General features: G+C 32.1%; 2 protein-coding genes, 2 long non-coding RNA genes and 1 pseudogene across 4 annotated transcripts; 1 reads left to right on the top strand and 4 right to left on the bottom strand.

Annotated features, from left to right (window-relative positions):
- Positions 1-2,996: 2,996 nt before the first annotated feature.
- Positions 2,997-3,717, bottom strand: LOC124844428 (chorismate mutase 2 pseudogene; annotated as a pseudogene).
- A 3,193-nt stretch (positions 3,718-6,910) lies between these two features.
- On the bottom strand, positions 6,911-13,220 carry LOC124844427 (WRKY family transcription factor). Its single transcript, XM_047321366.2, has 4 exons — positions 12,767-13,220; positions 11,575-12,035; positions 9,528-11,071; positions 6,911-7,649 (listed from the first exon to the last, which is right to left on the bottom strand). The coding sequence occupies exons 1-3, from the start codon at positions 13,101-13,103 to the stop codon at positions 10,733-10,735; spliced, it is 1,137 nt and encodes a 378-aa protein (XP_047177322.1). The 5' UTR covers positions 13,104-13,220; the 3' UTR covers positions 6,911-7,649; positions 9,528-10,732.
- LOC148204141 (uncharacterized) lies at positions 8,295-10,216 on the top strand. The gene is made up of 2 exons (XR_015784422.1): positions 8,295-9,490; positions 9,593-10,216. It is a non-coding gene; the product is annotated as an uncharacterized LOC148204141 (long non-coding RNA).
- A 2,784-nt stretch (positions 13,221-16,004) lies between the features above and the next one.
- LOC124844429 (putative WRKY transcription factor 40) lies at positions 16,005-17,835 on the bottom strand. Its single transcript, XM_088107853.1, has 4 exons — positions 17,824-17,835; positions 17,510-17,707; positions 17,314-17,433; positions 16,005-16,394 (listed from the first exon to the last, which is right to left on the bottom strand). The coding sequence occupies exons 1-4, from the start codon at positions 17,833-17,835 to the stop codon at positions 16,005-16,007; spliced, it is 720 nt and encodes a 239-aa protein (XP_087963979.1).
- A 1,621-nt stretch (positions 17,836-19,456) lies between these two features.
- LOC148204140 (uncharacterized) lies at positions 19,457-20,768 on the bottom strand. The gene is made up of 2 exons (XR_015784561.1): positions 19,971-20,768; positions 19,457-19,881 (listed from the first exon to the last, which is right to left on the bottom strand). It is a non-coding gene; the product is annotated as an uncharacterized LOC148204140 (long non-coding RNA).
- Between the last annotated feature and the right edge of the window lie 1,448 nt (positions 20,769-22,216).

Genomic DNA, 22,216 nt, shown 5'->3' with positions numbered 1-22,216 from the left:
TTTAACTTTCCCCTAAAATAAAATTCTAAAGAAACAAAATGTATTTTTTAATTTTTCTTGGGCCCGACAAGGATTGACCTTGTTCCTACGTATTCTCATTAAGAATGAGAAATCAGGGTTCCGTAGTTCTTTTTTGAAACTGTTTGAGAAGTTTGTTTGGAAAATTGATTATGAATAAATTTAGATTTTTGGAAAAGTGAACCTGACAAGGTCTAGCCTTGCACCTACGTATCTCCACTTTTGATAGAGAATCAAGGATCACGTAGTTCTGGTTAGGAAGATTGTTTGTTGTTTAAAAGTGTTATGTTTTTGGTTTTTTGAAGATTTTATATTTTTTGGTATTTTTTACAAAATAAACAGAAAATGTTTTCAGCACAAGGACGTAATCTTGTAGCGGCGACGACGTCCGATTAAAGGGGAGAAGGTAGCGGTGGCTCGACAGCGACTATGGAGGGTTCGTCGATCTAGGGCGTTTGGCGAGGAGAATCCAATTGAAGGGTGAGAAGGTATTCGGTGGCTCGCGATGTTGGCTGCTTCGGCGAGATTGAATGATCCGGTGAGGTTGACGATAGCCGGCGAAAATGGGCGAGATGAACAAGGGTTTCTCAACGGCGATATGGGTCTCTGATAGTGGAAGAAAATACTCGCGATGGAGGTTTGCGGTCTATGGACGCGAAAAGTGGTCGACGGGGCAGCTCCGTGGAATCTGGGTGACGCGGTTTGAAGGTGTCGGAGACGCTGGTCTTTCTCCTTTTTCATTCGCAGGATTGGATGGAGAAACGATGGCGATTTGGGAATGGTGAGTTGAGTTCTGATTTGCACCGTTTCCTCTTTGCAGATATGAATGAAGGTCTCCGAGGACAATGATGAACGAGCCCGTGAAGCTCGTGATCTGGGTTTGGTTTGGTGAATGAGGGAGGTGAAGATGGCGTTGTGCCTTGGCTACCAATATGGTGATTACAGAGAGGTGAAAAATGAGGATAGATGGGGTTCGAAGATGACGTGTCGGTGGTCCTACATTGGTCGTGGAGGTGTTACATGATGACTGATGAGTGAAATCTAATGAAGGAGATGAATGGGAAAATGGTTTATGAGCGAAGTCTTATGCAGATGGTAGGATTAGCATTTTGTAAGTGAAAGAAAATTAGGGGTTAATGGAAATGGTGGAAGACCGGAAAAGATGGAGGAGGTGAAAACCTAAGGATTGATAGTTGATGGTGAGAACGGATGAAAATGAAGAAAGGAAATGGTTGCTTGATGGATGGAACAAAGGGATGAAAGGTGATGAAGCAACATAAAGAGAGGATACAAAGATAGCGTGAATTGACCAATGAGAAGAGTAATCGATGATGAAGAGGTTTAATATCATCATACATATCAATCACACATTATATAATCCCAACCAGTTAAACACATTTCAAACATTCACATTAATCCGAACCTCAACAAATAACATAGTAAATTAGCTGACATACCTATTGTTGCCATTGTTTCTTTTTCGTTTTCTTTTTCAGTCCAGATCTCCCCCTTTCGTTCTTCCAGACTTTATTCTCTCTTCCCCTCTCTTTTTCGTAGCTCTTCAAATTCCTCCTCGCCGGTCCCCTTTTCTTTTTGCTTCACCCTCTTTTTTAGACCTTCTCCTCTATTTTCTTCCTCCTTTTTCAGACTTTCTCCCCCGTTTTTCTCACAATTGCCCTCCTCTTCTGTCAATGCCCCAGTCCAGTAGAGCCCAACTACATTGTATGGATTCTCCTCTCTTCTCTCCATGTTCCCCTGTGCTGCACGCCATTCGTTTCTTTATTTTCAATTCCCTCATCCACTGACAGATCCGTGATCAAATAGGTGCCATGTTATGATGATGTTGGGGAAGTGGCCTATGCACACCCCTGGTGGCCTCCAACCTGGATGTAGAGGCATGCGCCTGCAAAGCTGCAAGGCAGATGATTGTGACCAGTGGAATCTTTCTTTTTATTTAATTTTTTTTATTACAATTGTTATTTTGATTTTTTTGGTTTATTTGAAAGAATATGTACAAAGATAAATTGAAAAATAAAATAAAAGATTTAATATTATATTTTTTGAATTGATTTTTGGATGTAGAGGCATGCGCCTGCAAAGCTGCAAGAGGCAGATGATTGTGACTAGTGGAATCTTTCTTTTTATTTAATTTTTTTTCTTTACAATTGGTATTTTGATTTTTTTTGGTTTATTTAAAAAAATATGTACAAAGATAAATTGAAAAATAAAAATAAAATAAAAAATTTGATATTATATTTTTTGATTTGATTTTTGGATGTAGAGGCATGCGCCTGCAAAGCTGCAACGCAGATACATTGATTTTTTTATTTTATTAAAAAATTGGGTATATATACCTTGTCCGGAGATTGTCTAAAAAATTTTCAACCTATAGATGTTTTATGAAATAAAAAAAAAATATAATTATTTTTAATCTTCTCTTAAGTAAAATTGAAAATTGATTCAGTTGTCAATTTCAGTAAAGTAAATAAATGGCTTAATTACCTACTTAGTCCCCATGTTAGGAGGTAATTTTCTGTTTAGTACCCGGTTTTAAAAATGTAGGCATTTGGTACCTATGTTTTAAAATTTGTATCAATTTAATCCTATCTAGTTAACGGCGTTATAATTGATGCGAGAAATTAAGGACGTTAATGAAGATGCATTCAAACATTTGATAGCTATTCCACCCAGGCTATCATTAATTTCTCGCATCAATTATAACGCCGTTAACTGAATAGGATTGAATTAATACAAATTTCAAAACATAGGTACCAAATGCCTACATTTTTAAAACTGGGTACTAAACAGAAAATTACCTCCTAACATGGGGACTAAGTAGGTAATTAAGCCTAAATAAAATAAATAGAGTCACAACCGACAAAAACATCTAATAAAATAAAATTTGAAACTGCTTATAAAATACTGTTCTGCATAACATCACCCATTAACATACTCAAAAAGACCTGAGACAAGAAATTTCACCTGCTAAGATCGGCTAAAGCAGTTTGTGCATACTTGCCGTCATCACCCACATTAATGAACATTAGAATCAGCTCATGAAAGTACATTTTCCAAATTTCCTTGTTTGTTTTAATTCAAGCACCTACACCTTGCAAATACTAAAAACAACAATAGATCCTTTTTTCCTCTTATCAAGTAATAATAGCAAATCGTCCAACAGTTTTCGAAATTAATTACCTCTGAAAAGGCTTAATTTGGTGCAGCCGAGGGTCGTAAATTTTCTGGGAAGAACGGATTTTCTTCAGGATTAATGTATCTACAACACCATCAAATTAGAACAAAAACAAAATATCTCATTCAAAATTGAAATTAAAATTTAATTCAATCTTATAAATAATAATTATTTGACAATGCTTTATAAAGCTATTAAAAAAACCAGATTAAGGTGAAGCACTCTGAAAGGAAAAGCCGAGAGTAGGTTAGGGAATTCAAAGGAAACTTGGCTCTTTCAATCAAAGCAAATATCATGGTGTCTTCTTGTCTAGCCAAAGACGCTCTTACTGAATATTATGTGTAGCATCCGCCCTTTTGTGACACTCCTTACAACTTGCACAGGATTTCATTATCAGAGCAGTCAGAAAATGTTTTCCTTTATAGAGAATTTCTTCAATCCATAACTTATTCTTGAAAAGGAAAAGCAAAGCATGTTTGTTCTTACCGTAATTCTAACGGACCCATCTGAACAAGTCACAGAGTTCACGTAGCCACTTATAACCTCTTGATGACTAAAACAAGGAGGGAGATCCTTCTTTATAAGACTCTCCAATGTTATGTGTATTGGATTTTTTGGGCTCCATACAATCTGTTGTAAAAATAAATAATATTAACAAAATACAAAACAATATTAATAAGTTTAATAACTTAATAACCGTTTATACGTTAAATTAGGAAGATAATAACAATAGTATAATATTTTACTTGTTTATATACAATAATATATGATTGTTGTTGTGACCCATTTTATTTTTATTTATTACTTTAATAATTGTAAAATTACAAAAATGTATTACAATATTAAATAAAAATGATATGAAATTATGAGTAAGAAAGTGGATCATGATCTGTGAATCTGTGTTGAAAATTTTAATTTACCAATCTGTTTGTGTAGCTAAAAGGCGGGTGCAAACCGAATACATTTTTGAAATTAAAAATTAAAATATAAAAGAATTTAGAAGATTAATTTTGTGATATAAAGTAAACTTATTACAGTACTGCCTCAACTATTTCAGAATATTTTAGTAAAAATCTAAGCTTTCATAATTAAATGACAAATATTACAACATAATGAAAACAAGATAGATATCAAAACCTACCATAGATGAGACTGTCTACTAAAAGCTGCAGGGAGTCAAAAGCTAGAGTTTTGTTACATCAAACAGATTTCACTGCATTACCGCATTACCTTCCAGTTCCAAACTTAAATCTTACATAAGAAGAATAAATCACAAAAGGCCCAGTGCACACTCATCTGGTGTACTAATGGAAAATAATTTTAATTCACTTCAATTTCTATTTTACTATTGGTAAACCAAAATTTTGAAGAAAAAAAGAGAGACGTATATACATATAAAAGTGGATAGATATTATAGGACGTTGTTTTAGTCTAGGTTGAGACCAAAAACATCTTTTATTCCAAATTCTTATGGGTTTATAGGTCAATCCATAAGTCTTTCTTTTTCGTATAAAAAAATATAATAACATATTAACCAGTTACAAATGGAAACTCATCGGCTAATATTAAAGTCACAGTATAGACAAAACATAATTCAAATTGAAAAGTGAAAGTCCATAATCAACATAAAAAGCATAGTGAAAATCCAGCGTTGATTCACCGTAGAAAACTACAAAATATAATTCAAATTGCAAAAGTGAATCCACACCATTATATTAGTTCTTCACCTCAGTCACAATTTTCTATTCATTCTGATTAATAAGAGAAAAAATTTACCTCGAGTTAAACGTATTCTTTCCTAAATATGTGAAGAATTGGTTCCAGACCAATATCATGAAGAACAACACCATGTTCATGCCATATATTTGGTCGCCTGGTTTTGATTTTGAGATCATCGGCCCATCTTAAAAAGTAATCGACCAAAGCAATAAGAAATTAATAAGAACATAATATAGAACAGAAGAAATGAATGAGAAGGAAAGCAAAATATGTAATACCTCACGTATCATCTTTTCACAAAATTGTGGATTAAGCATATCAAATGTATTCCTGGACACGGTTTGTCTATTATATTTCTGAAACCCTCTTCTGTATTTTGTTCAATTGCACCGAGAAATGATGTTGTGAAAAAGTTCTTAGAAATGTTTAGCCAAAATCAACATGGTTAAGTCTGGTGGTCTCTTATTATATTCAAAACAACATTTACCATAGTTGCGTAACATCACTATACTGGTCAATAATGACTTTTACATCAATAGGGTTATGGTGACTTATATTTGATAAACATCAAGGAGAAGGTGTTTTGTATATTTTATATGTTGTCTAGTATGGGACTATTGATATACCTAACAGAAAATATGACCAAATTAATGGTTCCAATCCAAGAAAAAGGAGAAAATCTATTACTTGGAGGAAAGAAAGAAAATCATTACTTGCCCTCCAAGTAATAGATTTTCTCTCTTTTCTTGGATTGAAACCATTCATTTTTGAAACCATTAATTTGGTTATGTTTTCTGTTAGGTATACCAATAGTTTCATGCTAAACAAATAAAATATGCAAAACACATTTTCCTCTGTGTTTAACAAATGTATGTCACCATAATCAAGTGATGTAAAAGTCACTATATCTACCAATATAGTGATGTTGTGTACCTATTGTAGATGTTCTTGTGAATATCAAAAGAGACTAGGCTTAACGATGTTCATTTCGGATCACCATTTCTGACCAGAAAATGAAAAAAAACAAGCACCATAGTGTATTGAAAACAGAGCTACCTACAAAAGACAAATTTTCAGTTAGGTTATTATAAATCATTATGTCACCAATCTATAAAGAGAAAGAAAATAAGAATGTAATATAGTGAATTTAATTGACATTATGTAATTTTACACTCTGAATCAATCTAGCAAATTTTTTAATGAAAGACATACTTGTTGTATAATGTTTATCGCAACCGAAATCGCGACCGAACGACAAACCCAAAATTAAGGGTTTGAAAAAGAGATTTTAGAGTCATCACATAGCTTATTCTTGAAAACTATGAAAAAACATAAAGAAAGTCATGGTGTGCGAAAAACAGATTTTAGGTTGAGGAGTGGGTTCCGCGGAAAGATATTTCCATCCCAGTGATTCTACCGAAAGACAGTACCTTTGATGAAATATACAAAAATAATGCAATTTTCCAAATGTTTAATTATCCCCAGTTTTTCGCTGCTACGCATTTCCATTTAATGGAAATAGAGGATTATGTGATTCTGGATTAAAGATTCTTTGTTTGTTTGAAAATGTAGGATTATTTGTCGCAACCGGGCGACGTGATGACAACCAAAAAGAGACAGGTTTGAAAAAATGATTTTAAAGTCGTCACCATAATTTATTTTAAAAACTACGAAAAAACCATGTAAGACCCTGTGTCTACACGAGTGCTAAAAGTTTAAAACTGATTTTTAATATTTTTTAACTATTTTTTTTAAAGAAATAAATCAGGATGATGCGAACTATCATCCGAATGCTCGGCCTTTAAAACAAACTAAAAAAACGTTTTTATATTTTATATTTTTTAATAAAGGTTTCTATATATAAAAAAGAATAGGTGTATATGTGAATATTGTGGTGCAACGAGAAAAAATAAATTAAAACCAAAAAACAAGCACAAAATATGCAAGGGGTGTGGTGTTAACCATTGTGGGTGCACAAAATAAAACTAAGACGAACATGCAAACATTAAAAAAAATATAAGAAATAAAGTGCAGGGTGCATAAAGCAATTAAACTGGGGTATAAGAAATAAAAAGCATGGGTGCACGAAGTAAGCTAAATAAGAAATCCAAGGAGAATGGAGGTGTATAGAAAAAACCGGGGTGGCGAAGAAGCTTGCTTGGCCCAGGCCCAAAACCCCTTTTTTTTTCTCAAATCAGATAACACTTAGGGTTTTCTTCTTCTTCCGCTTAGAACCAACCAAAGGAGGTTTAAGGGCTTCTTCATCGTACGACAGCTCCATGCCTCCAGACCAGCGCCGCCGCACATATCCTCTATCAGCCAAGTGCCACCGTCGGTGGTGTCGCCTGCGTCAGAAACGTCGCCGTCGTTCGTGGCGGTCCAACCTTCATTTTCATCCTCTCGTGCGCGAGAGAGAAGTACTATCGCGTCTCCGCACCGCGTCGCCGCTGACACTAAAGACGCGCGACCTTCGTTCTCCCAACTGAGCCGGCTGCCACGAGGCGGAAAGTGGTTCTGTCCACGCCTTCGTCTTCGTTTTTCACTTATTCACGCGAGTGTCATCACCTTTCATGAATGCGAGGCTAAACTCTTGGCTGGGGTTTCTCTCTTTACGGCGCCGCTGCCATTGGAGCCCCTAGTCACCGCCCACACCTCCACAGAGCTTGTAACAATCCTCGATGAAGAGTGATTGGTTTTCTTTTTTTCTATTTTTCAGGTGCTGGAAAGAATGAAGGGGAGGAGATAACTGAGTTACGATGAAGGAAGGCGTTTCTGTGAGATAAAATAACTAAAAAAAAGTAAAATAACATAAACATAAAATAACTAAAAAATAGAATGAAAACAATACAAATTAGAAAAATAAATTTGCTCATTGTTTACGAAATTGAGTGTTGTTAGTATTTTTAAGATAGAAATTAAGTAGTAGGACAATTAAGATGATCACTAAATGTTTATATAAATGATTTTTTTTACTTTATAATTTTTACTTTTTATCTTGTGTTTTATAATTTTTATTATAGTAAAATAATATTTGCATAAAAATTTAAAACAAAATAAAATTATGAAAACAATAATTATATTTTAATATAAGTATTTGAAGTGTTTAAAATAAAATTAAAAATAACGACGTTATTTACACAAGTGTTTTTAAAGAAAAATCAATACAGAGAATCAATTAAAACTCTATTTACTAATCTAAAGCTATTTTTTATAATATTTTACAATTTAATTTTTTTATTTAAAAAAAATAATATAAAAATGAAAGATGCTAAATACTAAAATTATATATTTTTAGTTTTAATATTCTATATTTTTACTTTTTCATTTTCATCTTTTTATTTTTGTTATTTTATATTTTTTATATTTTTATAAAAAGGAAAGAGTATGGCATGCAGCAATGAATCAAATAAATATCAAAAGTAAAAGCAAAGAAGATAAAATAAAAGCAAAACAGCTCAACGGAGAGATAAAAGGGAAACCAAAAATATAAAAGTTCAGGCCCAATGAGAGGAGAGTGCAGTAATGAACATGGAGGTTCCAAGCGGAATGGCTCGAGGCCCACTCTCATGGTCTGCAGAAAGAAACAATGAAGAGTGTGTTATCCAAGTCCATAGGATAAATTCACATCCACAGTCCAAACCACTTTTTTCCTATAATAGAAACCGATAGGGTTTCCTGTGTGCCCTCATTCTCGACGTGTGCGAGACAAGAGAGGGGCTTCTGGTTCTTCTCCGCGAGCAATCCGATACTCACTGGCTCCAGAAGTGGCGACGGCCCCCTCCGCATGGCCAAAGGCGTCGCCGTAAACCTCATCGGTCATCGCGCTCCTTCTCCTCTTCGTATTTTCTTCTTCGCACGCGAGATAAGCACAGTTCTCCAAAGAACCTGCCGCCGCAACAGCTCTTCCACCCGGCCACCCGGCCGTTGCCGTAGTCCGTGAGCTCGACGGTGTTGAGGGGGTTTGAAACATGTCTCTCTTGCTTTTGCCTTTGAGTTTTAACTTTGATCCAAGGATTAAGAGTTTTTCGCAGATGAAAAAGAAATTGGAGGATAGGAGAAATGTTTGAGGGCGCTTGATTGGAGGCTTCTGAATGTAGATTCAATTAGAGTTCATAGGGGAAGGGACTAAAATGAGAGTTTGAATGGAATGATGGTGTCCGGTGAAGAATGAACTCGATAAAGAGCATGGGTATCTTATGCTTTGTTTTTGATACGGGTCCTGTGGTATTTTCTGGGTTTATTTTCTGGGTTTATGTTGAAGAGATGACCTTGCTCGGTGGAGAATATAAGACCGTGGAAGAATGTGATGGACAAAAAAGATGGTCCCAATCAGAACGGGAGGAAAAGATGATGGTTGCAGGGAAATAGGAGAATCAATGGAGAGTCTACCATACAAGGCTACAGAACCAAACAAGATATAACAAATAAAAAGATCATCCCAAATACCATCCCAATACGATTATATGGCTAATTCAAATATGAGCAGACAACCCAAACCAGAGATTATCAACCTAAGTGGAAGCATATATCAACCTAATATAAGCATGTATCAATCCAAATGTAAGCAGATAACAATAATTTAAGAGTGAGGACTTACTATGTTTGCGTTGTAAATCCTTGTAACTCTTTTTCTTCTGCTTAGACTTCACTTCTTTTCTGCAGCGGCGGTATTGAACAGTGAGTACTTTAAAGAAACATTATTTTTCTGCTTCGTAAGTGCAAGAGAGCTACGGTAATGAGAGTGGATTCTGGTTGATGGTGGAGGTGAGGAAAGGTCAAGCGATGTGTGACTAGGCTCTGGCAATGAAGTGTGTTTGATGGAAGAAAAAAAAAAAGAATGGTGATAAAGGGATTTAATGCCAAGAAAAGGCTCCTCTCTAAAGCTCCTCTTCTGTTTTTTCCCTCTTTAACTTTTTGTAACGTCTCCATGACTGTACCGGGATCAGTTTGGTCAAAGCCATCCTTACGCCATTTCCTCTTTGATGTATAATCAGAGACAAAACCTATCGTGCACAGGGGCTCTTCCCCGAAAGTGGAATGAAAATGATTTCGGATAGACATGGCTGCTGCATGCGCTGTCGTTGTATGGTGTAAGCATTTGTGACATGTTGCAGAAGGGAAAGACGGGATCGTGTTTATCTAGACTGAATTGAGGGAAGGCAAATATTACCATACCCAGGGCTTAGTTGTCAGACCTGTATTTTTCTTTTTTCCTTTTTTTTTTTTGTTTTTCTCTTTTTACAAAAATATTCGGCTATCTTATATCTATTTTAGAACATTTCTTTCTCTCTCTCTTTTTTTAGCGCAAAAACAATTAAGAAAAAAGGCCATAAAATAAAATGGAATTCAAAAAAATAGAAATAACAATATAAATAAAAAATAAACAAAAAAGTAAAATAAAAGAAAAGAAAATTAAGACAAAAAGACTTTTTTCTTATTTAGGTACCCCTAGACAAAATTGAATATGGACAATGCTAACAAAAAAAATTATGAACAAATATTTTTCCAAGTTGGCCACCGAAAGTCCGGCCATGTGAGCTCAGTCACGGGAGTCCGTGCTTACAAATCTGGTGTAGTAATGGAAAATAATTTTAATTCACTTCAATTTCTATTCTACTATTGGTAATTCCCAAAAAGCTATTTAAAACAATTCTCCAAACCATTAACTGTACAGGGCAAAACCAAAATTTTGAAGAAAAAAGAGAGACGTATATACATAAATAGTGGGTATTTAAATTGTACTATTCAACAATATTATGGTTGCTTAATTGACAGCACACTGATACAAACTATCCTACAAATTTACTCAAATTTACTCAAATTTACAGCAATCTCAGGATCAAGTGGAAAAGTAAACCGAGAAGTTTCTGGAACGTGTTGTGAGAGAAGCCGAGCGGTGTCTTTCCACCAAGTAGCCTCTATCTCTTTCTTCATAAGCTTTTGTGTGGTACATTCTAACCCATACTCCAGCTCTGTTATCCGTTCTTCCAGTCTTGCTTCAAGCAGTTCATGCAACCTTCTCTCCAATTCAATTGGAGAAACTCCAAATGATACGTCATAACTTGCTCCTATAGGTTCCATTGTTATTTCACCAAAACTTGAACTACGGCTGCTTTTTGAACTACGGTCCTTAACAGTAATCTGAAAATTCCTCTTTTCAGCCATTCTCGAATATATAATATAACCAATGACTCAAGCACAAGGTAACACAACAAGTATTTACAACCGGCAAAAAAGGGACAAGCAAACAAAAATTTGCAGCTCATAACTGCAAAACTAGTATAAATTTCTTTTGTTTCTTCTACCAAGAGTAGCCTCCTTATCTAGAAGCGATATTTGGTAGTAAAAGGACTTTTCAGAGAAGTTTCATCTTGATGTTGTCATTCAACTGATTAAGGATATTATTCTCAAATTGATATTTGAAAGGTTCGTATGTCTAACAGGTTGTACTGACCATGTAATAGTTCCTTTCAATTTGTTGGTTGGCACATACCTCAAAGAAACAATAGAAGTAATGACTTTGGGATCTTGCTGCAGGAAATTTACTCCCTTCTTGATTAATTATAAATCAATCAAACAAAGTTGTTTAATGTCTAACATCAAGAAAAGGTAATTAGGAGGAAGCAAACTATAAAACAATCTACCTTGACTCCCTCGTGCTTTGCATCTTCGAATTCAGTTTCTCCATCTAAATACAGCTGCAACCTCTGTAACTCAATTTCAAATTCTGCCTGGAGATCATTTATTTCTTCTGCACATTCACCTTGTTCACTTATGTTATATTCTAGAAAGTTATTGGGAACCATATTTCGTTTTGACTCTGGTTGAACATACTGTGTTTGTGAATGAATAGAAATGTGACTATCGGAGCTGGAAACTTCTTGAATATCAGTTATGGATAGGGCAAGAGCGTCATTTTGTTTCAATGGCTTAAGAAGCGCATCTTTACGCTGTAGTTCACCTTTCATATTTTGAAGGAGCAGCTCCATTTCTTTCCGCAGCTCAACCATCTTACCTAACTCATTTTTACTTGCTGCAAGGAGATACAGCAAGCCACAACCAACTCCTACCTTAAAAGATGTATCACTCTCATGTAACTGTCCTGCTGCAGAACATCAACAACGTCGTATAGTTAACAACAATGACCGGAAAAAGGACAAAAGGAAAGCTGCAGAACAGTGAAGAGAATGAAATGAACAAAGCTAATGAATAAGTAAAAGTATAAAACTAATTTTCCTTTTTCATCTCTGACAGAAAAAAAAAACATAACTTATTCGTATATCTTTACAATTGATATTCAAAAAACCAAAAAATTAGTTCAGAATTTCGGTTGTAAAAGGAAAATCTTAAACCCTAAACGCTGTGGAAAGACACGTACAAAGCTAGTAATTGCTGAACCTGGAATTATATTATATACAATTATACAAAGTGATGTATCCATTTAACAGTATTTGGAAGAGAACAGATTTCAAACTTCAAATGAACATAAACAATGGTTTTCACGCAGAATCTCGATATAATATTGAAAACCATTGTGTTTACGAATTGTTATGTGACTCGTTACAATGCAATTTCAAACGAACGGAATTCAACCTTGCAGTGTAACGAATCATGTAGGAATCCATAAACATACAATTTACAATATTAACCAATAATCATAATTAAAACCAAATCCAAAAAACACGGTCACAGTAATACAACTAAGGACTAATTAGGAAATAAAACCCAACGATAAAACCACTAGCGAAGCATCAACAAAGGAATTAAGCACACAAAGTAACATTTACGTATATTTCGAAGCCAATACTATGAAATTAACAACAAATTACAAATTACCAGGGTTCGCAATAGAATCATCGCTTCCTTTGAGTTCATTCGTCGGCGACGGCGCCGCGTGCAAATCACCGGTCTCGTTCTGCCGTCGTTGCTGAAGTCGAACCCCCTTGGCCGGCCTCAGTGGCGCCAGCAACGACTCAACGAGTCTGAGAGGCGAAAAGCACTTCTTCGACGACGTTTCTCGGAAGGCGTCCATGCAATCGACGCCGTCGTGATCTTGGTCGGCAAGAAGAATATCAGCAATTCGTAACCGACGGGGGAGTGAGTGTGAGTGAGCGACGGGAGAAAATTTAAGATTTGGAGATTTTAAGAAGAGATGTTTCTGTTTCGTTGACATTAAATTGATTGATGATAACGAACGATTCAACTTCAAAGTTCAATCCAGAATCCCTCTATTTTGCATTTTGGAGGGAAACTTAGGTTTTTCTTCGTTACATTTCTTCTCTATCTCCACCTCTGCATTATACTTATCTCTTAATTATTCACACCTTTTTACTATTTACTCTGAATATTAAGATTATACCTTAATAATAATAATAATATTTTTCGATTTCATTAAATTGCATTAAATTTTTTAATCTATGACTTATTATTTATCTTATCCAACAACATCAAATATGCTAAACAAGAGGCAAAACATATTTTAGTACACACTTTACCCACCATCCAAGATAACATGCTTCCTAATACGCTGTTTGTTTTGGCTCTATATAAACGGTAATGGACATTGGTTTAGGTATTAATTAGAAGTTTTGTTAGAAATCAAGAAAAAGAAAATGACGTATTGGTGGTTGTGGTTAGCTAGCAATATAAATATCAATAAATAAATGAAATGTTTTCTTGTGAAAAATACTTTTGTATGAATTATTCCGTTTTCATTTGTGTTAGTTGATGAAAATACAATATTTTTTTATATAATAGTATTATCATAAACATCCTTATACTACATGTTTCATGGGTCCCATAGACGTTGCAAACGTCCAAGGTAACTCTCATAATAATTGTATAAAAAAATAAGCGACTGAAAAAGAAATTTGAATAAAAAAAATACGTCAAACCAATAATTACAAAACACTTTGCCTGATTCGTGGTGTTATCAGTGTTCTTAGCTGTTGGCATATAGTTGTTTTTTTTTAGAAAAAAGAACGTTACTTTAGACTAGAATGAACACGATTTTAGAAATTGCTTTTACCAATCTTTAACTATTATTAAAATTTCATCTTAATAATTTTCATGATAAAAAAAATATTTTATAACATTATATGGTTTTTTTTTAATCAGTGGGAAAGGAGCAGAAAAATCAAGAGAATTAGAATCTAACGAACATTACTAATTGGATATCACGAAGCAAAAGAGTTATAATAACTGCATTTGTTTGAATTTTCAATAATATATTAAAATTTTAAAAAGTATGTATAATTATCCTATTAATAGAAAATAATAGTGCATTATTTAATTGGACTATGCGCTCTTAAAACTAATATTGTAATCTTAATTTTAAGTTTTAATTATTAGTTTTAATATTTATATTTTTAAAGTTAAACTAACTTTAGTGATATAGTAATAAGAAATTAACAAATAGTAAAATGTGTTAGCTGTGAAAATATAACAGTCTTTACAAATATTAAAATCAGATAAGGTTATATTTAGAAAACTTAAAACATGTTAAGATCTTTTAATAGACATATTAATATATATGGACATTCATAAAATTTATGAATATTTACTTAATGCATGTCTAAGCAAGGATATTACGTGTTTGAATTATCCTTTCGTTTCATTTATGAAAGGAAAGAAAAAGGAACCCTAGCTTAACTGTGTCTTTACATTATATTATCACTTTAGTTTTAAATTTAACAAAACATAATTATTCTCAAAATTTATAATTTATACTATCCACTAATCTCCTTGTTAATATCAACCTTAACATGACCTTTTTTTATTTTAGAAATTAAAATTACTTTAGTTTTTTATCACTATAGTTTTTCTCTTTTTGTAATTTTAGAAATTAAAATTATTTTAGTTTTTTTTTTCTCTTTATAATTTTAGAAATTAAAATTTAAAAAATAAACCCTGCAATTTTATTTCATCTCAAAGGTATTAATCTCAAATAGATTTAATATATTTATGATATTTAAAAGGTACAACCAATAAAAATTCTAGAGACAATTAGATAATAATTGATTTTAAGTTTTTAAAATAATTAATGATTTGCTAATTTTATTCAGACAATACCATTTATAAATTAATATTTCCGTGACTCTGTTTCTGTAATGAAATGGCCCCAAACCGAGATGAAAACCTGAACAATTAAAAGTCCCGTGACTTTCATTTATTTTTCTCATCAGACATAATATGGTGCCATACATTCTACGCACCCACTTACCGTGTTCTTTTTTGTCGACAAATATTAAAGATAGAATTGAATCTATCATTTTTTTTTCAAACCCTTCGTATCATTTTTATATTTTTTTCAAATATTAGTAAAAGTAAAAGAGTTGAATATATAATCTCTTTCCTTTTTCTTCTCAACTTTTACCGTTAAGCTACTAACCTAAAAGTTAATTAATATGAAAAGTAAAAATATATAAATCACTTCATTACATCCAGATTTGCATAAAAGTATCTTATCTGAAATTTTGGAGTTCGGAATTTTCAGTTTAGTTTCATGTATTGTATTGTTATTATGGTAAACTCTTAAAATATATTAAAATAACTTTCAAAACATCCAAATTATCATCCTGTTTTGAAGATGTAGGAAAAATACTAACATTAAAAATCGAGAGGTCATAGTTGAAGTTACTCTCCAACCAAAATTTTAATAAAGATTAAATATATTTTTATCTTTTAAATTTAAGTAAAATTTGTGTAAATTTAGTCTTTTTTAAATAATTTTTGTTAAATTTATTTAAAGTTTTAAACGGCATTTCATGTAATATTTATATTATTTAAATAATTTAACACATTTATATTTTAATGTTAACTTATAAACAAGTTTAAAGCATAAAATAAACTTAACACAGTTAAAAAGACAAAATTTACGTGATTATAAAAATGAAAAACTAAATTGATTTAAAATTTTAAAGAAAGATTAATTTTTATTTTTATTAAAAATTAAACAACCAAAACCATATTTAATATTGAACCATTAACATTACCTATAGAAAAAATCACTAAAAAAAACGAGAGAAGGATTGTAGGTATTTTTTCCTTGAAACACGAATTTGTTGAGGTGAATTCACTTAGACAAATGCGGTTGAGGAAGACCCAAACTCAGGTTAAGACCCACTTGCTTACTCTGGGTATTGATGGAGAGAACAACTGCTTCAGCTAATGGTTTGATGAAGTTAGGATCTTTTAGCAGAGAACTTACACATTCCAGAACTTTAATGTTACTGCCACCGTCCTTTTGCTGTTTATCTGTTACATCTGTTGGAACACGATTGCATAGACAAAGGTCGATGTTGATGTCGTTTGATATGTTTGTCATAGGTAAATCGTTATCCATTATTGAGGCTTCGGGTGTAGCCGATGATGGCTTGAATAAATCACGAAAAGGAAAACCGTGGTTATGCTTTCCTTCGTAAGTTGCAACAACCATAGATTTATCCTGTATGCTTCTTTGCACCTATCACACATCATTGCAGAAAGGCTATAGCTTATTTTTATACAGACCACTACTTTGGCTTAGAAAATAACAAATATTTATAATTAGTTTGGGTAGAAAATTTTAAGTAATTTATTTTTATAAAAAAAAATTGAAATGCTTTTTATAATTGAATTTTTTTAATTCTAGCTAAAATTTTAGAAAACTAATTAAATTATTTAAAACTATATATTTCATATTTCACTATAAGAATTTAATTTTCTTTTGTATTTTTAAATTTATAAAATCTTTATGATATTATTCCTTCTTTAACTCGATTTTGATTCGGACGTCGTGAACTTAACTAAAATTTAGGCATTGTAGAAATTTACTTTTCGGAGAATATTGATTATATAATTATACAATTTATTTTGTAGACTATGATTATTTTTTATTGGATATTAATTAATATTAATTATGACTTTCTCGACCAATATTAAAAAGATTACTCCTTACGAATATAAATCAGTTTTTTTTGTCATGATTTTTTTTAATATGTGCATTAATTATTTTTCTATCATCAATGCTAATGATATAATTAACCAATAAGATTTTCTTTTCTTATGTTAATTGGAAAATAGTTTAGCCAACATTAACTCTCTGTTTTTTTAACAATTTCAATTGAATTTTTTTTTCAGTTAATATCAATAAAAAAACCAACAAAATAAACTCAAATCTACATCACAAAAATAACCTTGTGGATATAAATAATTGAAGTTAACACCAACTAATATTAATAGAAAAAAGGGTTAGTAACCTAGAAAACATTAATATTAACATTTTTGAATTATTAATAATTATTTATATTTAATTGTAGTTTATATATGTTAGTAAAAAAAAAATTTAATAAATTCAAATTCTTTATCTAAACAAAGTACATATGTAGTATATGTATATATACCTTTTTCTTGACAGGGCATGTAGGAGCCAATGCGCACTTGTAATAAGCTCTGGGTGAAGGATTGTCTTTGGTTGTCTTCTTCTGACCATACTTCTTCCACTCATAACCATCTTTTACTATCTATATCCAAAACCAGTTGAATTAAACTTCATCAATTATATATTTGAGCATTAACACAACTAATTAATGAGCATACCAAACTATTGTCGTTGGGGGGGATTTTAACAAAGATTTGCGATGCCTTCTGTGCTGTGGAAAACTCACTTTCTGCATTGTTGATCTCTTGAACATGAAGTTGAAGCTTCTGGCATTTCTTGCTCATAATTTCCACCATCATTCGTAGAGTACGATTCTGCTCTTTCATATGTTGCACCTTTGCTTCAAGCATTTCCACCTAAACCAATTAAGATTTGCATACAAAAACATTTGAATGTATATGTATATTTAGAATTAAAGCATTGCATACAAAAACATGAGTAAGCAAAGGAAGAACAAGGCTGGTTTAGCTACCTTTTCAGCCATTATGGAAATGTGAAGTTGAAGAAAAAGGAAAGCAGATTCAATTATAAGCAGGTATGTTCAAAGGTGTGGAAGAACTTCAACTCATTCGTGTATATATGGTGTGGATATGCTTCAGTTTTTGGGATGGTATTATTATTCTCAAATCTTTCCCCTTGAAAAAAAATGTAAATGGAGCAGAGTTGGATCTAAATTCCCCGTGTTCACAAATAGAATAGAATTACTGTGAAGAATTATTTCTGATTTCTAAAACGTATTTCATCATGCATGCGTCAACACATGACGTGTTCCTCTTCCGAGTTGATGATCATAAGAACAATTTTATGTTTATTTTTATGTCTATTTATTGATTGCAATGCATTATTTGAAGTTAGAATTATGGCCACGGCCAGATTCCATTCAAACCATTTTTTCAGAATCATTGATGACATGTGAAACAAACTGTCAACCTAATAATTGAAAGAATTTGCGACGAAAATAGAAAGTATAATGAAAAGCAGACAGACATAGAGAAATGAAATCCCTCAATGCGACCAAATGAAAACTATTTGTAGGAGATAAATTTGACCAACTTATCCGCGCCTCCGATGATCAAGCCTCCTATGATTTCACACGTTTCTTTCTCAATTACAATAATATATTGACATGTTTAATTTAAGGTTAACTATGTTTTTATTTTTTTTATAAACTTATACGTGAAATTATAACTTTTATTTAATATATTTTAATTTTTGAACTTTAAAAAAAATATAAAATTATATTTTGGATTTATTAAATCATATTTCATGTTAGTATTTAAATTAAAATCTATTGAAATGATAGAAACAATTTAAATATTATTTTAAAACGTATTTAACAAGATAAAAAATATTTAATACGATTAGATTTAAAAACAGCATTTATTAGTTTTTTAAATTTAAAAACTAAAATATATTAAAATGTAAAAAATGACAGAATTTTAAGTAATTACATTTCCCATAAATAAAGTGGACGAGTTTTATTTTGCAAAATAAAAATCATCTGTGAAATAAAAAGTTTAAAAGAGTGATTATGAATTGTTTCTGTTAAATCGGGACGAGGATGTCGTTTAAGTGATGTTTTGATGTGTCGATTGATATGTGGTGGGTGAACTGCAGAATACAGGTCAGAATATTTATCTATACTTCGAAATTAAACCCAGTTTTATAGAGTTTAAAAGAATTTGACTAATTAATTTATCTCTTAATGATCATTAATACAAATCTTAATCATTTAATAGTAGTCATTGTGACATTAATTGCACTTTAATTTTTGTTTAATAGTTGTCGGAACCAAATGGTCAAGAGATGTTTTCATGGCATGTCAACAACTCGATTCTTTTCAATTATTTGGCCTATTACCCGATCAGTCAGCTATAAATGGACACAATAACATGAACATTAAATTTAATGGTTTAAACCCTTTAGTTGTCCCTTGGGTTTTTCCCCCTTTATTAGAATCTCCAATTGAGTCCTTAAAAGTGCTAATTTGAGTCAATTGAGCCCTTGCTGTTAAATTTAGTTAACGGGGTTAAGTTTTTGCACAAATGGGAGGGTGATGTGTCAATTTTTGAACACGTGGCATGGTGAGAGTTGAAACGTGGAAATTAGCAACTTATAAAATTATAATAATATGAATTTCTGAAAAGTCAAATTCTTCATCTTCTCCAAAAAGCCAAATCGGCCATCATCCATGCCAACTGTGTCCATGGATGCACTATCAACAACTATCCTTGGTAGCTGAAAAATATGAATACAAGACCAACCGGTTTTTTATGAATTACAAGTTGGGCCCAAGTTATCATCTCCAACAACTCTTCCATGGTTTCGTATCCTCCAGGGAGAGCAACAAATGCATCAGCTTCTTGAGCCATTACAGCTTTACGCTCATGCATATCTGAAACAATTCTTACTTCACGCTGTTCTTCAATTTAACCAGGCGTCGTAGAAGAAAAAAAAAGCTTATTTTGTTTCACTGCTTGTAGCCTTTGGATATGGTGATGGATTTTGAATCAAATTATGATATTGCCGCCTGTGCAAAAGATAGATAAAATTAACAAGGTACATCTTCCAGTGCAAAAGATAGACAAAATTCAATAAGATGCCAACAAAGGATATCACCTCTGTAAATCTACTTCCCACATCACGCTCAATAAGCCTCACAGCCCAGATCTACTTACCAGCACGACCTGTCCGTCCAGATCTATGAACAAATATTTCTAAAGAATTGGGAAGATCATAATGTATTACCTATAGCAGAAAAGCAAGTAAAAAAATCAATTCTAATCTAAATTTGGGATTTAATTTGGAAGATGAGCGAAGTCGCAATTTAGGGTTTTTGGTGCGAAGAGATTTGGGGCTTTCTGTGTTTCACGTTTTGCAGGTTGCGAGGAATTGTTTCGCCATAAAGGAGATGAAGCTAGGAGCTTCGTTTTGCGATGATGCTCATGGTGACGTTGTGATTTTGGAGCTTTTGCACTACAAGTTTCGAGATTTCACGGTGGCTCTGACAAAACTCGCGATGACTTCTTCTTACAGTGGCGTGAGAGTTTGCGTTGGTGGTGGGGGACGAGCATCACTAGCACTACGAAGGATTCGACATCAGCATGTCACGTTTCAAAAAATTACACATCGACCTCTCACATGTACAAAAACTTAACCTGTTAACTAAATTTAACGGCAAGAGCTCAAATTAACACTTTTAGTAACTCAATTAGAGATTCTAATAAATCAGGGATCAAACTAGAAAAAACCCACGTAAATTTATTCTTTCTGTTTTTGCCTAGATCTGTGATTTTTTTTATTCTCTTTTCCTCTTATTTTATTACTTGTCCTGTGGTTTCTTATCAGTCCTTAATGACTGGATCCACAATGTTTGGAAGCTTGGCTCTGTCTGTGAGCTGCGGCATGGCCTGCAATCATAAATATTTATGTACCTTACACTGCTTTCCATAGTTATAGGTAGATGAAAAGAAGCACATACGCATGTGGTAATAGACTGGCATTCATTTCAAAGATAATTCAATTTCGATTATATAGGGTTTTCTTAATAACAAAACTCTCTTTTATAATTTTTTTATAACATTATATATATAAAGAAATTAATATAAGATTGATGAAATAAGTGTGTTTGTGTGTGAAATCATGGATTGAAGTGTGAATGTCATACTGTGTCGCTTTCTGTGCAGAAGAGAAAAGAAGGAACAGTGGGGAGAGGAAATTTAATGTTGAGGTGAAGCGGCAATCACACGACAAACATGTGCATCTGTTCTTGTCAACTGCACTACTCTGCTGCAACCATGAATCAACGTTTTCTTCTTCTTCTTTTTCTTTTATTTTGTGTAAAATTTCTAAGCTTATGCAAAAGGAAAAGGAAAAGAGTAATAAGTTAATTCATGGGGTTGCGAGATGATGAAGACGGTTCATTTCATCTTCTCAACATGACACATTCACACTGTTAGGTCCTTCTCTTCCTGTCTTTCTAACAATGACTACATTTGTAAGCATTTTCTTTTTTATTTCTTCTGAAAAAAAGTACTAATGCTTTCATAAATTTATCCCACTCTTTTATTACGGGAATAGATATTATTCAAGGTTAAATATCTTTGAAATGTAAATTTGGACGTCAAATTAAAATCTATTCCAATTTTTGTAAGGATATGCATATTGTAAACTTTTATGTGTTAAATAACATTTTAATATTTAAATTAAATATTTTAAATTAATATTCAAATTAAAATAAGTAAAATACTTTAATACGTTAAAAAAATATAACATAATAAAAATAAGATAATTATATTTATTAAATTTTAAAATTTTAAAATTTTAAAATTTAAATATGTCAAAATTGAAATAAAGATAAATTCTAATTTTGTTATTATTAATTAACACAATGCTATTAATTTAATTTTTAGTTAAAGAATTTTATTGGTAACCTTAAATTAAGTGTCCCTTTAATAGTATGTGAAAATTTTTCTAACGTCTTACATAATATCTTCTAAGATGATTAATAATACTTTTCATTAAATTTATCAGTGACGTTTGGACATGTATCATATACCTGATAAATAATTACATTTCTTAATTAGCTTTTTTATCTTAAAAGTGTATATTAAAAAACAACTATCTCTTACATAAATCTTAATACACGAACAAATCAATAGTTAACTCTTAGTTGAAAAATATTTCGGGTTTATAAAAAATTTCCACACCAACATACTACATTTTTTTTAAAAAAATATTTACCTCTACGTCATCGTGTTTACATAAGTTAGATGAAGTAAACAACCATAATTTGAGATTTTTTTTAAATAACTACAAGAATAGTTAGTAAAAAAAATTACAGCAATTATAAAATATTGAAATTA

This window comes from Vigna umbellata, chromosome 2 (genome assembly GCF_029865625.1).
Source record: "Vigna umbellata cultivar VRB3 chromosome 2, Vumbellata_1.0, whole genome shotgun sequence".
NCBI classification, from domain to species: domain Eukaryota; kingdom Viridiplantae; phylum Streptophyta; class Magnoliopsida; order Fabales; family Fabaceae; genus Vigna; species Vigna umbellata.
This window is presented reverse-complemented; position numbering and strand designations above follow the sequence as displayed.